The 14,191-nt window shown below is 43.6% G+C and overlaps 1 protein-coding gene across 1 annotated transcript in view; it reads left to right on the forward strand.

Annotated features, from left to right (window-relative positions):
• The first annotated feature begins 10,524 nt into the window (after positions 1-10,524).
• Positions 10,525-14,191, forward strand: part of MAMLD1 (mastermind like domain containing 1) — a 53,581-nt gene continuing 49,914 nt past the window's right edge. Inside the window, exon 1 of the mRNA XM_007955616.1 lies at positions 10,525-10,620. Coding sequence (XP_007953807.1) covers positions 10,525-10,620 — 96 coding nt within the window. The remainder of the gene's footprint in view (positions 10,621-14,191) is intronic.

The following is a 14,191-nucleotide window of genomic DNA, read 5'->3' on the forward strand; positions in this document are numbered from 1 at the left end:
ATCGATTTTACTAGAGGGTGGGGCATTTTCTTTGCAATGCAAATATGGATATTGTATGGGATAGAAAGCTGAATCCACAAGGATTTACTAGGCTGAAATTTAACATGCATATGGGAGGTGGTGGAAGCTTGGGTGGCATAGTGCCTAAGGCATCTATTTGACTGCTAAGCAGAAGGCTGGTGGTTCAAACCCACCAGCCACTCCTCGGAAGGAAGACTGGGCAGTCTACTTCGGTAGAGATACCACGTCAGAAACCCAAGGAGGGGTCACTATGAGTTGAATCAACTCGATGGCAGTGAGTTTGGTTTTGGTTTTTATGGGAGAAGGATGGCTCTGAGGTTCGTCTTCCACCCTGGAAGATACTTGGGTGAGAAACACTGCAGAGAGTGGGTGTCTTCTTTGGGGACATAAGTTTCCTGGATCTTCTGGGGGGCTGCAGAGCGTTATTCCTCAGGCCCAGATTCAACTGGAAGGAAAGAAGAAACAAGACTGTCCAGAAGCCAGTGTGCTGAGGTCCTGAGATCCTTCTTGACTTGTAACAAACCAAGTCAGTTTCCAGGTGGGGCTCCCTCGACCGTGGAGGAACAGGCTGTAGCTCCAGACTAGAGAATCAGGACTTTTTGTTTAGGAAGCTCTGGCCACTACCCCCTCCTGTCCCTTCTACCTTGGCTGCTGGGGGCCACTGAGGGGCAGGACAAGAAATCAATAGCAAGGAGCCTTTAAAAGGCAAAGCAGCCTTTTTTTTTTTTTTTTTTTTTTTTTTTTTTTTACCTTTTTTCATTAGGGCTGAATGGGCAGCTTGTTTGCTGTTGGTGGGTTTTGTCTTGCCAGCCCTGAAATGAGATCTGGGGCAGGGAGTCACGGCGTCTGCGGTCTCCTTTTAATTTGGGTGACCTTTTGCCCTCATTGGGGTGTCTCTAGACCCCAGTATTTGAATGAGGTTACAGCTGAGTCCTCAGGCCTGGCACTTGAAACACCCAAGAAATATTTGCACGGGAATTGTGTTTTAAAAATAAATGTCTGCACAAACAGAGTGCTACTTAGAATATGTCCCCAGAAGCAATAAGAGGCATCAGTGTCCAGCGTCCAGGCATTCCCCTGGATCTGGACACTGAGAACTTTTTTTAAATAGCAGTTAACTTACTTTGAAATAATTTATATTTACCGGGAGTTGCAAATACAGTACAGAGCCCCCTGTGCCCTTCACCCAGTTTCCCCCAATGGTTATATATTACATAACAACAGTACAATTCAACCAGGAAATTGGCATTGGTACAGGTTTTTGTGTGGACATACATTTTTCTCTGGGATGGGCCCAAGAGTCTAATAGTTGGATCATGTGGTAGTTCCATGTTTGTTGGTTGGTTTACTTTTATTATGGTGAAATATATACAGAACAGAATGTTGTCGTGCTAATCATTTGTAAGTGTACAATCCAGTAACATCAATTACATTCACTATGTTGTGCAACCACTGCCACAGTCCACCCTTGGTGGTTGTTAGGTGCCATTGAGTCAACTCCAACTCATAGCAACCCTACTTGCCCGGTCCTGTGCCAGCCTCATAATCCTTGCCATGCTTGAGCCCATTGTTGCAGCCACTGTGCCAGCCCATGGCTTTGAGGGTCTTCCCCTTTTTCACTGACCCTCCACTTTACTAAGCATGATGGTCCTCCAGGATGAAATCTGGCCATTCTTGCTTCCAACGGAGCATTCAGCTGCATTTCTTCCAGGACAGACTTGTTCGTTCTTCTGGCAGTCCATGGTATTTTCAGTATTTTTTGCCAACACCATAATTCAAAGGCATCAATTCTTCTTTGGTCTTGTATATACATTGTACAGCTTTCATATGCATACAAGGTGATTGAAAATACCATGGCTTGGGTCATGCACACCTTAGTTTTCAAAGTGACATCTTTGCTTTTAAAAATTTTAAAGAGGCCTTTTGCAGCAGATTTGCCCACTGCAATGCGTCATCTGATTTCTTGACTGCTGCTTCCACGGGTGTTGATTGTGGATCCAAGTAAAATGAAATCCTTGACAACTTCAAACTTTCCATTTATGACGATGTTGCTTATTGGTCCGGTTGTGAGGATTTTTGTTTTCTTTATGTTGAGGTGTAATCCGTACTAAAGACTGTATCTTTGATCTTCACCAATAAGTGCTTCAAGTCATCCTCACTTTCAGCAAGCAAGGTTGTGTCATCTGCATATCGCAGGTAGTTAATGAGTCTTCCTCCAATCCTAATGTTGTATTCTTCTTCATATAGTCCAGTTTCTCTGATCATTTGCTTGGTCAGCATGCAGACTGAATAAGTATGGTGAAAGGATACAACCCTGATGCACTCCCTTCCTGATTTTAAACATTGCAGTATCCCCTTATGTTTGAACAACAGCCTTATGGTCTCTGTACAGGTTCCTCATAAGCACAATTAAGTGTTCTGGAATTCCCATTCTTTGCAACATTATCCATAATTTCTTATGATCCACACAATCAAATGTCTTTGCATAATCAGTAAAACACACATAAACATCTTTCTGGTATTCTCTGCGTTTAGCCAAGACATATCTGACATCAGCAGTGATATCCCTTGTTCCATGTCCTCTTCTGAATCCAGTTTGAATTTTTAGCAGTTCTCTGTCAATATACTCCCACAACTGTTTTTGGATTATCTTCAGCAAAATTTTACTTAAGTGTAATATTAGTGATATTGTTTGATAATTTCCACATTTGGTTAGATCACTTTGAAATGTGCATAAATACTGATTTCTTCCAGTCAGCTGGCCAGGTAGCTGTCTTCCAAATTTTGTGACATAAATGAGTAATCATCTCCAGTGCTGTATCCATCTGTTGAAACATCTCAATGTTTATTTTGTCAATTCCTGGAGCCTTGTGTTTTGCAAATTCCTTCAGTGCAGCTTGGACTTCTTTCTTCAAATACCATTGGTTCTCAATCAAATGCTATTTCCTGAAATAGTTCAACACTGACCAATTCTTTTTGGTACAGTGACTCTGTGTATTCCTTCCATCTTTTTTTTGATGCTTCCTGCATCATTCAATTTTCTGCCCATAGAATTCTTCAATATTGTAACTAAAGGCTTGAATTTCTTCTTCAGTTCTTTCAGCTTGAGAAATACAGAGCATGTTCTTCCCTTTTGGTTTTCTAACTCCAGGTCTTTGTACATTTCATTATAATAATTGACAGTCTTCTCGAGCTACTCTTTGAAATCTTCTGTTCAGCTCTTTTATCTTGTCATTTCTTCCATTTGCTTGAGCTACTCTGTGTTCAAGAGTAAGTTTCAGAGTCTCTTCTGATGTCCATTTGGGTCTTTTCTTTCCTGTCTTTTTAATGATCTTTTGATTTTTTCATGTATGATGTTCTTGATGTCATCCCACAAATCATCTGGTCTTCAGTCTTTGGTGTTCAGTGCATCAAATCTGTTCTTCAGATGGTCTCTGAATTCAGGTGGGATATAATCAAGGTCATATTTTGGCTCTGTGGACTTGTTTTAATTGTCTTCAGCTTCAATTTGAACTTGCATATGAGCAGTTGATGGTCAGCTCCTGGCCTTGTTTTGAGTAAAGATATTGAGCTTCTCCATAAGCTCTTTCCACAGATGTAGTTGATCTGATTCCTGTGTATTCCATCTGGTAAGGACCATGTGTATACCTGCTGTTTATATTGTTGAGAAAGGGTATTTGCAATGAGTAAGTCATTCACTGCTGTCGAGTCAGATCTGACTCATAATGACCCCTCCTTGGGTTTCTGAGGCACTATCACTACAGAAGTAGACTGCTCCATCTTTCTTCCAAGGAGTGGCATTGGTCTTGCAAAATTCTGTCATATGATATCTGGTGTCACTTCTGTCACCAAGGCCATATTTTCCAACTACTGATGCTTCTTCTTTGTTTCCAACTTTTCACATTCAATCAACAGTAATATCAAAACATCTTGATTACATGTTTGGTCAATTTTACACTGCAGAAATTGGTAAAAATCTTCCATTTCTCCATCTTTTGCTTTGGTGGTTAGTGCATAAATTTGAATGATAATAGTATTAACTGATCTTCCCTTTAGGCATATGGATATTATCCTACCACTGACAACATTGTATTTCAGTATAGATCTTGAAACATTCTTTCTGATGATGAATGTCACGCCATTCCTCTTCAATTTGTCATTCCCGGCATAGTAGATCATAGTTGTTGTTGTTGTTATGTGCTGTGGAGTCAGACCTGACTCATAGCGACCTCTCCTTGGGTTTCCCAGGCAGTATCACTACGGAAGTAGATTGCCCAACCTTCCTTCCGAGGAGTGGCTGGTGGGTTTGAACTGCCAGCCTTCTGGTTAGCAGTCAAGTGCCTTAGCCACTATGCTACCAGAGCTCCCAGTAGATCATAGTAGTCTGATTCAAAATGGCCCAAAATAGTCCATTTCAGCTCACTAATGCCTAGGAGCTCTGGTGGCCTAAGGTATTTGACTGCTAACCAGAAGGTTGGTGATTCAAATCCACCAGCCACTCTGCAGAAGGAAGACTGGGCAATCTACTTCTGTAAAGATTTACCACCTCGGAAACAGTTTTGGTTACTTAATGCCGCTCTGACAAGAATATACTGCAAATGGGATGGCTTGAAGAGACAGGAGTTTATTCTCTTATAGTTCGGAGGCTTTAAGTCTGAGTTCAAAGTGCCAGGCTCTAGGGGCTGGGTGAAACCCCTTCAAGCTTGGGCTTCAGCTCTGCCTCCTGCTCCCGGCCCACTGAAGCTGGAGGCATCTCTTCACTCAGGCAGCTACTGGCTGCTGAGGCTAACAAGCCCAAGGTCAACAAATAAAATGGCATAGTCCTGATGTTACCAAACAACACGGCGGGTCATTGATTCAAGTCCATTGGATGTCCTAAGAGCAGCAGAGCATGGCAGGTGGCTAAACAACAACACGGCTACATGCACGGTTCAAACGTGCCATAAGCTAGATACCATTCCCAAAGCTGCTTCTTATATACAGGAAGCAGACCATATCCCTAAAGCAGCTACTCAACTGCTTGTGGTAGGTCCCACCAGGTAGTTGATTGCCAGTCTCGTCATGGGGAATAACTACCACCAGCTGCCCAGCCACTCAACCAGGCCCAACCAAGTTGATAGAAAACCTTAACTACCACAGAAACCCAATGGGGGTCATTGTGAGTTGGCATCGACTCAACGGCAGTGACTTTGGTTTGGTAATGCCTGGGATATCAATCTTCATGCATTCAATTTCATTTTTGATAACTTTCTAATTTTCCTAGATTCATACTTCATACATTTCACACTGATTGTTAGTGGATGCTTGCAGCTATTTCTTCCCATTTTGAGTCGTGCCCCATCAGCAAATTAGGGTCTTAAAGGCTTTACTCTATTTATGTTATTAAGGTCTCACTCTACTTTGATGAGGCAGCTCTTCCCCAGTTGTATTTTGAGTGCCTTCCAACCTGAAGGGCTCATCTTCTGGCACTGTATCGGACAGTGTTTCACGGCTATTCATAAAGTTTTCCAGTCATATACCAGACAGATATATCAGACAATGTTTCACTGTTATTCGTAAGGTTTTCACTGGCCAATTCTTTGAGAAGTGAATGGCCTTTTCCTTCTTCCAAGTCTGTCTAAGCCTAGAAGCTCTGCTGAAACCTCTCCACCATGTGGATGTGGATGTGGATGGCCCCCTCCTTCTTCTGAGTCTGTCTTAGTCTGGAAATTCTGCTGAAACCTGTCCACCATGGGTGACCCTGCTGGTATGTGAAATAACAGTGCCATAGCCTCCAGCCTCGCAGCAACACGCAAGCCACCACAGTACAATGAACTGACAGATGAGTGGTAGCCACCCCTGGTAACCACTAATAAACGTTGGTTCCTATGCATTTTCCTATTCTAGACATTTCATAGAAGTGAGTGTGGCTTCTTTCACTCAGCATAATGTTTTCAGGGTTCATCCGTGTTGTATCATGTATGAGAACCTCATTTCTCTTTATGGCTGAACAATATTTTATTATATGCTTGTACCACATTTTGTTTATCCATCTGTTGATGGATGCTTGCATTGCTTCCACCTTTTGTCTATTGTGAATACTGCTGCAATGAACATTGGTGTAAATGTTCCTGTTTGAGTCTCTGCTTTCAATTCTTTAGGGTATATACATACCTAGGAGTGGAATTGCTGGGTCATTGCATGTTTAATTTTATTAAAAACTACCAAACTGATTTCCAAGTGACTGTAGCATTTTACTTCTCCAGCAGCAATGTATGAGTGTGATCCAGTTTCTTCACATCCTTGCTAGCATTTGCTGTTGTCACTATTTTTTTTTTTTTTTTTAATCTTAGCTGTTCTGGTAGGTACATGGTAAGAGCTCATGGTAGTTTTCATCTCCATCTTCCTGATGGCTACTGATGTTGACCTTACTTTCATGTGCTTATTTGCTATCTGTATAAACTTGTCAGTGAAATGTCTCTTTGTATTTTTTGCCCTCTTCTTTTGACATTGTTTTCTTACTATTGAGTTTGGGGCATTCTTTATATATGCTAGATACTAGTCCTTTGCCCAGATATGAGCCTTCAAATATTTTCTCCCAGACTACATCCTGTCTTTTCATCCTCTTCACAGGGTCTTTTATAGAGCAATCGTTTTTCATTTTCATGAGGTTTATTTAGTTCCTCTGTTTTTCCTCTTAGGTATTGTGCTTTTGATGTCAGGTCTAAGAACCTTTGCCTAGCTCTACAGCCCAAAGATTTCATCTATGTTGGTTTTTTTTTTTTCCCCTAAAAGTTCTATAGTTTTATGTTTAACTGTAGAATTTATTTTGAGTTCATTTTTGTGTAAGATGTGGGTTTGAATCAAGATTCATTTTGCAGCCTCCAGATATTCAGTTGCTCCAGAACCATTTGCTGAAAAAGATGCCATTCCTCCATTAATTGCTTTTGCACCTGGGTTCTCCATTCTGTTCCATTGATCTGTGTGTCTATGCCTGTGCCATACCACACAATCGTAATTACTGTAGTTATGTAACATGTCTTGAAAGCAGGTAGAATAATTCCCTGCACTTTATTCTTTGAAAAATTGTTTTAGTTTTTCTATTTCCTTTGGATTTCTGTGTAAATTTTAGAACAATCATGTTCATAATTGTAAAAATGTCTTGATGTAATTTTGATAGGAATTATATTAAACCTGTACATCAATTTGGAGAGAATTGACATCTTTACTCTGTTGAGTCTTCTAATCCAAGAACACTTCCAACTGATGAATCCTGTACATGTTTTGTGTGATTTATACCTGTTTCTTTTTCTCGAGTCATTGTAAATGTATTTTTTTTTTTTATTCTGATGTCTGCATGTTCTTTTTGGTTGAATTTTGTTGTTCTCGGCATTACTTATTATAAACATAACTTATCACAGTCTACTGATGTCAACATTTTACCAATTCAAGTAAGTGTAGAAATCTTGCTTCTCTTAATATCCCTTTACCTTCTCTTGTTTATAATGCAATTATATTAATTAATTCTTCCACATACGTCTAGAACCACATCAGACAGTGTCAGAGTTGTTGCTTCACTCATCAAATATAATTTCGAAAACTCAAGAGGAAAAGAGTCTATTCATATTTTTTGCTCTTTCCATTGTTCTTGCTGATGTCCAAGATTCCTTCTTCTATCATTTCCTTTCTGTTTAGAGAACTTCCTTCTGCCATTCTCTTAGGAGAGATCTGTTATTGGCAAATTCTCTTAATTTCCTTTCATCTGAGAATGTCTTGATTTTCCCTTTCATTCCTGGGTATCAGATTCAGACCTGATCGATTCTGGATTCTGAGTTTTCTTTTAGCTCTTGAAAATTGTTGTGTCACTTCCTTCTGACCTCCATAGTCTCTGATCAGAAATCTGCTGCCATTAGAATTGCTTTACACACACACACGCACACACACACACGCACACACACACACACACACACACACTATAGGTTAAGTGTCATTTTTCTCTCTGTTTCAAGACATTTTCTTCACTTTTCCGAAGCTTGATAGTGATGGGTCTTGGGGAGGATTTTCTCAGGTTTATCCTGTTTGAGGTTCACTCATCTTCTTGAAATTGTAGGTTTTATGTCATTAGCCAAATTCGGGAAGTTTCCAGCCATTATTCCTTTGAACAGTTTTTCAATCCCACCCTCTCTCTGCTCTCCAAGGAGTCTGATAACATAAATGCTAAATCCTTTGTTTTAATCCCACATGTCCCTGAAGTACTATTTTTTCCCCAAAAAGTCTGTTTTCTCTGTTGTTCAGATTAGGTGATTTCTGTTCTGTCTTTAACGTCACTAATTTTTTCCTCTGTCCACTCCTTTTTCCTCTTAATTCCGTTTTATTATCAGTTATTACATTTTTCGTTTCTAAAATTTCCATTTCTTTACATCTTTTATTTCTTTGCTGATATTTTCTCTATATTTTTCATTTGTTGCAAGCATGTTTGTAATTGCTAGCTGAAGCGTTTTATGACTACTATTTAAAAATCCTTGTCAGATAAGTTTAACATCTGTGTCATTGCAATGTTGGCATCTGTTCATTGTCTTTTTCATTCAGTTTAATATCTTTCTGGTTCTTGGTATGATGAGTGATTTTTTTTTTAATCGAAACTTTAACGTTTTAGTTATTATATTGTAAGACTGGGTCTTATTTAAATCTTCTGTTTTAGCGGATCCTCTGACACCGCTCCAGCAGGGAAGGGGGGCACCACCTCATTTCTACCAGGTGGGTATAGAAGTTCAAGTTCTCTCCACTTAGCCTTCATTGACACCAGGGAGGGTGGGCTCCTTACTATTGCTGGGTGGGAGTGAGAGTTCCAGCTCCCCACTAGGCCTCTGTTGACACCACCCTGATGGGGAGGAGTTGTTGTTGTGTGCCATCGAGTCGTCCCTGACTCCTAACGACCCCTCCTTAGGTTTCCGAGGCAGTATCACTTCAGGAGTAGGATTGCCCAACCTTCCTTCCAAGGAGTAGCTGGTGGGTTTGAACCACCAGCCTTCTGGTTAGCAGTCAAGTGCCTTAGACACTATGCTACCAGAGCTCCTATGGGGAGGAGTAGGAGTGCCTTATTACTGCTCCCCATGTAGCCTCCCTTGACATGGCTGGAGGAGGGGTTGATTTGTTACTGCTGAGATAACGGAGAAAGTCCTTGCTCTACATGGGGCACCATCTGATACAGACCCAGTGGAGAGAGGGAGGGGTGCCTCATTACCGTCAGGTGAGGTTGGAGTCTAGGCCCACCACTCAGCCTTTGCTGATGGAATGGGATGGGACTGTAGTTTTCCTGCAATATTTGGCTGGAGTAGAATGGCTAGTGTCTAAACGTTTTTGTCTTGCTAGGCTGCCCCTTTCCTGGTCCTTTGGCTAGAGGGGACAGCTTTAGTTAGGGCCTTTTTGTCTGTGCCCATGGCCATATATGGATTGCTGGCTTTTTCAGCTCCAAGGCTATGATAGATGAGGCCAAAAGGAAACCCAGAACAACTCAAACGTTGTTCCTCGGGTCTTGAGGTTCCTAGCTGATCTGCAGTCCTCTTTCCACCTTTTGGGGACTTGTTATGTTTGTTTTATATAAAATATCCAGAGATCTTGTATTCAGCAAAAAGAGTGGGGAAAACAATTCTTATCCACCTTTCCAGAAGCAGAAGTCTGGACATAGAGATTATACAGCCTGATTCTGTACTAACAAGCAAGTTTCTGAACATCTTGACAGAGCTCTTATTTCAAGTCCAGATCATATAAACCAGAAAGAAAAGACAGCTTTACCTGGGTTTGCTCATGTCTGCTCATCCACTGTAGAGGGTGTGTACCATGGTAGCTATGGTCAGTCAGTTTCCCATACACCAGTTAGCTGGCACTCCATGAGCCTCTTCCAACATGCATTGCTTTTTTCCAGTGTCTGTCAGACTTTGAACTTTTGATCACCTTGCTTAGCCGAGGGCTAACAGGGTCAGAGTTGGGTGCTGTCCCTTCTATGGGCCATAAGGCTCACTCTAGTAGAGTGGAAAGGATCCTAAGATATCACTTGATCCAGCCATCATGGTTTCCAGATTAGGAAACTATGGCTCAGAGAGCAGAAGAGCCTCCCCCTGGGTCTTCTGTGTGCCACTCAAAAGTGAAGCTGGACCTAGGACCCACACTCCCTATCTTAGGTCCACTGATCTTGTAGTTATACCAGGCTGCTCCTCCACCCACCCCTCAGCTCTCCAGTGAGCTTAGCCCTGGTGATGGCCAGGGACTGCCCCCTCATCCCAACCCCTCATCTTTGGGTGTGGAGGGGGAACAGTGAGGGTGGTGGGGTGGGGAGAGAGACAAGAGAAGGAATGTGGCTGCCTCCGTGCAAACCTATCCTCAGAGTGAAAGTCTGTGATTCATGGGGTCAATGGTCTCATCTTCGTATCTGAAAGACAGTGTGCTTTTTGTCTCCCTAAGCCCTGTGTCTAGGTCGTTTGGGAAGCACCTTGGAGAGTCAAGAATAAAATTGCAGGTCACACAATGGATGAATGGAAAAGTCGGCTTGTAATCAAGAGCACTCTTCCCCATTACGCCATGGTGGGAAATCGTCAGGAGCCCAGAAAGCTCCAGGAATCGGTCAGACAATGGGCTATGGGGGGTGGGGGGAGTGTTGAATGCTTCTAATCTTAAACTTGAACATAAGATGTGTTATTGAAATTCTCTGTGTAGACACAGTGGCAGGGAATCAACCCCAAATTTAAAGAATGCAAGTCTGACCTAGAAAAGACCTAGGAGATGAGCCGACCAGCCCCTTGTGAGACCCAGGGAGAGCTGGAAATATAGTCCAAGGCTCCATCTGGATTTCCAGTCCAATGATCTGTGTACCACAGCCCTTCAGCAACACAGGAATGGCAAGGGGGAAGAAGATCATACTTTTTCTCTTAATAGAAACCAGTAGTGGCTAAATGGCAGGCACTCAATGTGTTGCACTGGCGTCCTAGTAGGACTGAGTACAGGGAATCAGGAGTAGGGCACAGCAGTGGATTCCCATTTAACATTCTGATCCCAGTATCCTTTTTAAAACTCCTCTGACATATTTCTATTCTATTTTCCTCCATGGGAACCAAGATACCACCCATCCTAGGTCCTGGAACTCGAGTTAGGGATTCCAGTGTTAGTTATAAGGAGTCAGGATGATGCTAGAAGGGGCCATGAGAGCCATTGGTGGGTGGAATTTGATATTGGAAGCCTGCGACCTCACCAGTCTACCAAGACTTGATTAGCAAGAGTTGTAGCAAACACAATGGCTGTTATCTTGGTGTATTAGGCCCTCAGAGGAGTGGCTTGCTAATCTCTGAAATTAATAAAACAGAGAGGAAATGGCTCTTATAGAGCCATGGGTCTGCTTCCTTCCTGTTCATAGAACTGGGAGCCTGGGGCTCTGAGGTAATGTCACTTCACATAATTAGAGGGCCTGTCTTCTCCAATTCCAAAGGCAGCTTTCTGTTTCTTTTAGGATTCTGATATGTGCATGGGTCTGGGAGGAGATTATTGAAATCTTGCTTCTCTTTTGTCCCCCCTCATTGTCAACCACCAAAAATTGATTGAGAATGTGGTATGAAGTTGAGCTGGTAGAGGTTTACAAACTTTGTTTACAGGAGTCCCAGCTGTCATGGGATGGGATGGCCGAGATGGAGTGATGACTTGGCCAAGAACCTTGTCCTCCAAATTGCCAGCCCTTCAGTCAGGCATCTTCTGGATGGGAACCTCTAACCTGCATCCTAATTACCCCTCCTTTTTTTTTTTTCCCTTGGCTCTCTTTTATGGTCAACCATTGAGGCAGTAAAGGGAAACCTCTTGGTTATGCCCCCAGAGTCTGTTATCAGTTTAGCCATGGCTTTGAATGTTTCCATTGTTTCTCACCCTTTCCATCTGCCTGGATCCATAGTCTGAGGGCCGATCAATCAGTTGTCATTAAGTCAACTCTGACTCGTGGTGACCCCACGTGGCTCAGTAGGGTTTTCATGGATGTGACCTTTTGCAAGTAGATAGTCAGGCCTTTCTTCCAGGGTGCCTCTGGGTGGGTTCAGACCTTCAATATTTTGGTTAGCAGGCAAGCACATTAACCTGGGAGCAAAGGGGGTAGATTGTACTTTCAGGGGTCCTGTTCCCCTTATTTTCACCCACCTTACCAACTCTCTTCCAAAGTATGACTGCTAAGTAACTTCTTTGTTTTGGATCAGTATAGACCTTGGAGCATGCATTTCAGGGAGGATTGTCCTTAGAGGTGGGTATTGGGGTGGCCATCCATGCCCTTACTCTGGAGAAGTTGTCATTCATTGCTCACACATTTTGGGCCTGGACTTCTCTTTGGAAATAGCCATTAGAACCCTTTGTGCACCTCACCAAAGCTTCACATTCATTGCTTTAGTCACATCTTGGATGTGATGAACGTCGGCCCTTCTAGCTCCTCTGTGGCACACCTCGTTCTCCCCTCTTGGCTCTGAATGGCCTATGTCTGAAACTCCAGACTGTCCTAGAAGACGTGGGTTGGCTTCAGCTGATGGTGGCCAACAAACATGCTTCAGGCTCTGCAAGGAGCTCCCTCAGAGGAGTTCCCTTCATGGTTTAAACCACATCTGTCTTCTTCATCCCAGAAGGGCGTGACATTGAGGGAGCCCAGTCCTTGGCTGTGCCTGAAGGGTGTGCAAAGAGCTGGGCTGAGCCGGGTGCTGTTGCTGCATTGGCGGACAGCCATGGCAGCTCTTGGCTGGAGTGAGGCTGAGTGTGAACGGCAGGCCAATGCCTACATCCTCAAGAGGACAGAGAGGCTAATGGCGGCTCTTGCTGCACACTCTGGGGAGCTCAGTGGCCTGGATGCTTTGGGCTGAGGGGCAGAGATTGGCAGATTTAAAGTAGAATGGCCTGTCAGCTCACCAAGAAACCCGCTGTCCACACAAGCTACTGCAGGATGGGGGGCAAGCAGCAGGAGGAGGGTGTCGGAAGGATCCTTGCTTGCACTGCCAGGCTGGATGTGGCCTTCCCTGGCTCCAAGGAACATCTCGGGGTGAGAGCCTGCTCCCCAGTCCCAGGGAACCATGTGGGCCCAGTTCTGGCCCCACTCTCCCTCACCCTGAGAGCATCCCTAATGGAGACATCTGCTGTAGGCATCCAGCTCAGCTCTTCTCTTGTCCTTACCCCCAGAAGAAACTATCAAAAGAAACTATGTCTTGTGTCGAGGTCTTGAAATAAAGATCTATCAGGCCCTGAGGAGATTTCTCTTTAAGCAGCCTTTTCCGTGTGGACAGTGTGCATCTGGTATGATGCTTGTTCTTGCCTAAGACTGGGACACCTGGGTTTTTGTCTTGCTTCTGCTTCTAACTAGCTAAGGGCCTTTTCCATCCTTTGCCCTTCCTGAAGACAACTCCAGTCCCACACACATCTTTAGATTGTTGTTACAAAGGGCAAATGGGCCAGGGATAAGAATAGCCACCTTGAGTTGAGCGTTTACTAGGTGCCAGACATTTTGCTAAGCATTTAGGGGACATTATCCAGTAATACTCACAATAACTCAGAAAGGAAAAGACTAGTGTTATCTCCAGGAAACTGAAGCTCAGGCAGGTTAAGCAGCTTGAGCAAAGCCATGGAGCCGGGAAATGGCAGAGCTCTGGGCCTGCTGCACTGTGCTGTGCTGCCTCTGAGGTCTAAAGCATGTTAGGCAACCACAGAGCGCTGACCACAAATCAAGCAGGAGGCGTCATCGTGAGAAATCTCAGCGATGCACTTCTTCATTCCTTTAGTGGCATGATTGTTTAGTGACCCTCGTGAGCTGGGGCAAGGGGCACTTTGCCTTTCAAGCACTGGGCACCTACCTGTCTTGACAGATGCTGATGGAGTGCTCACAGGAGACAGTACCATTGGGCCCTCTCTTTGAGGTTGGCATCTAGACTCTTCCCACAGATCGGTGGTCGATTGATTACTACTATGAGAATCCCAAAGGCATTAACACTCCAGATTGGAAATGTTCTGGAGCCTGCGGGGACGGGGGAGTGATGACTCAGTGTGCGTGTTGCATGTTGTCTCTGTCTCAGTCTACCTGCCCCCCACCCCCAGCACATGGGTGACTCTTCCTCTCTGCCCTCGTTGCAGGGATCCAGCTCAGTAGACATACGTGGAGATCACTGGGGAAATGAAAGGAAGTCTTCGT

The sequence above is a fragment of the Orycteropus afer genome, unplaced genomic scaffold (assembly GCF_000298275.1).
Source record: "Orycteropus afer afer isolate SDZICR_OR568_19922 unplaced genomic scaffold, OryAfe1.0 scaffold00519, whole genome shotgun sequence".
NCBI lineage: Eukaryota > Metazoa > Chordata > Mammalia > Tubulidentata > Orycteropodidae > Orycteropus > Orycteropus afer.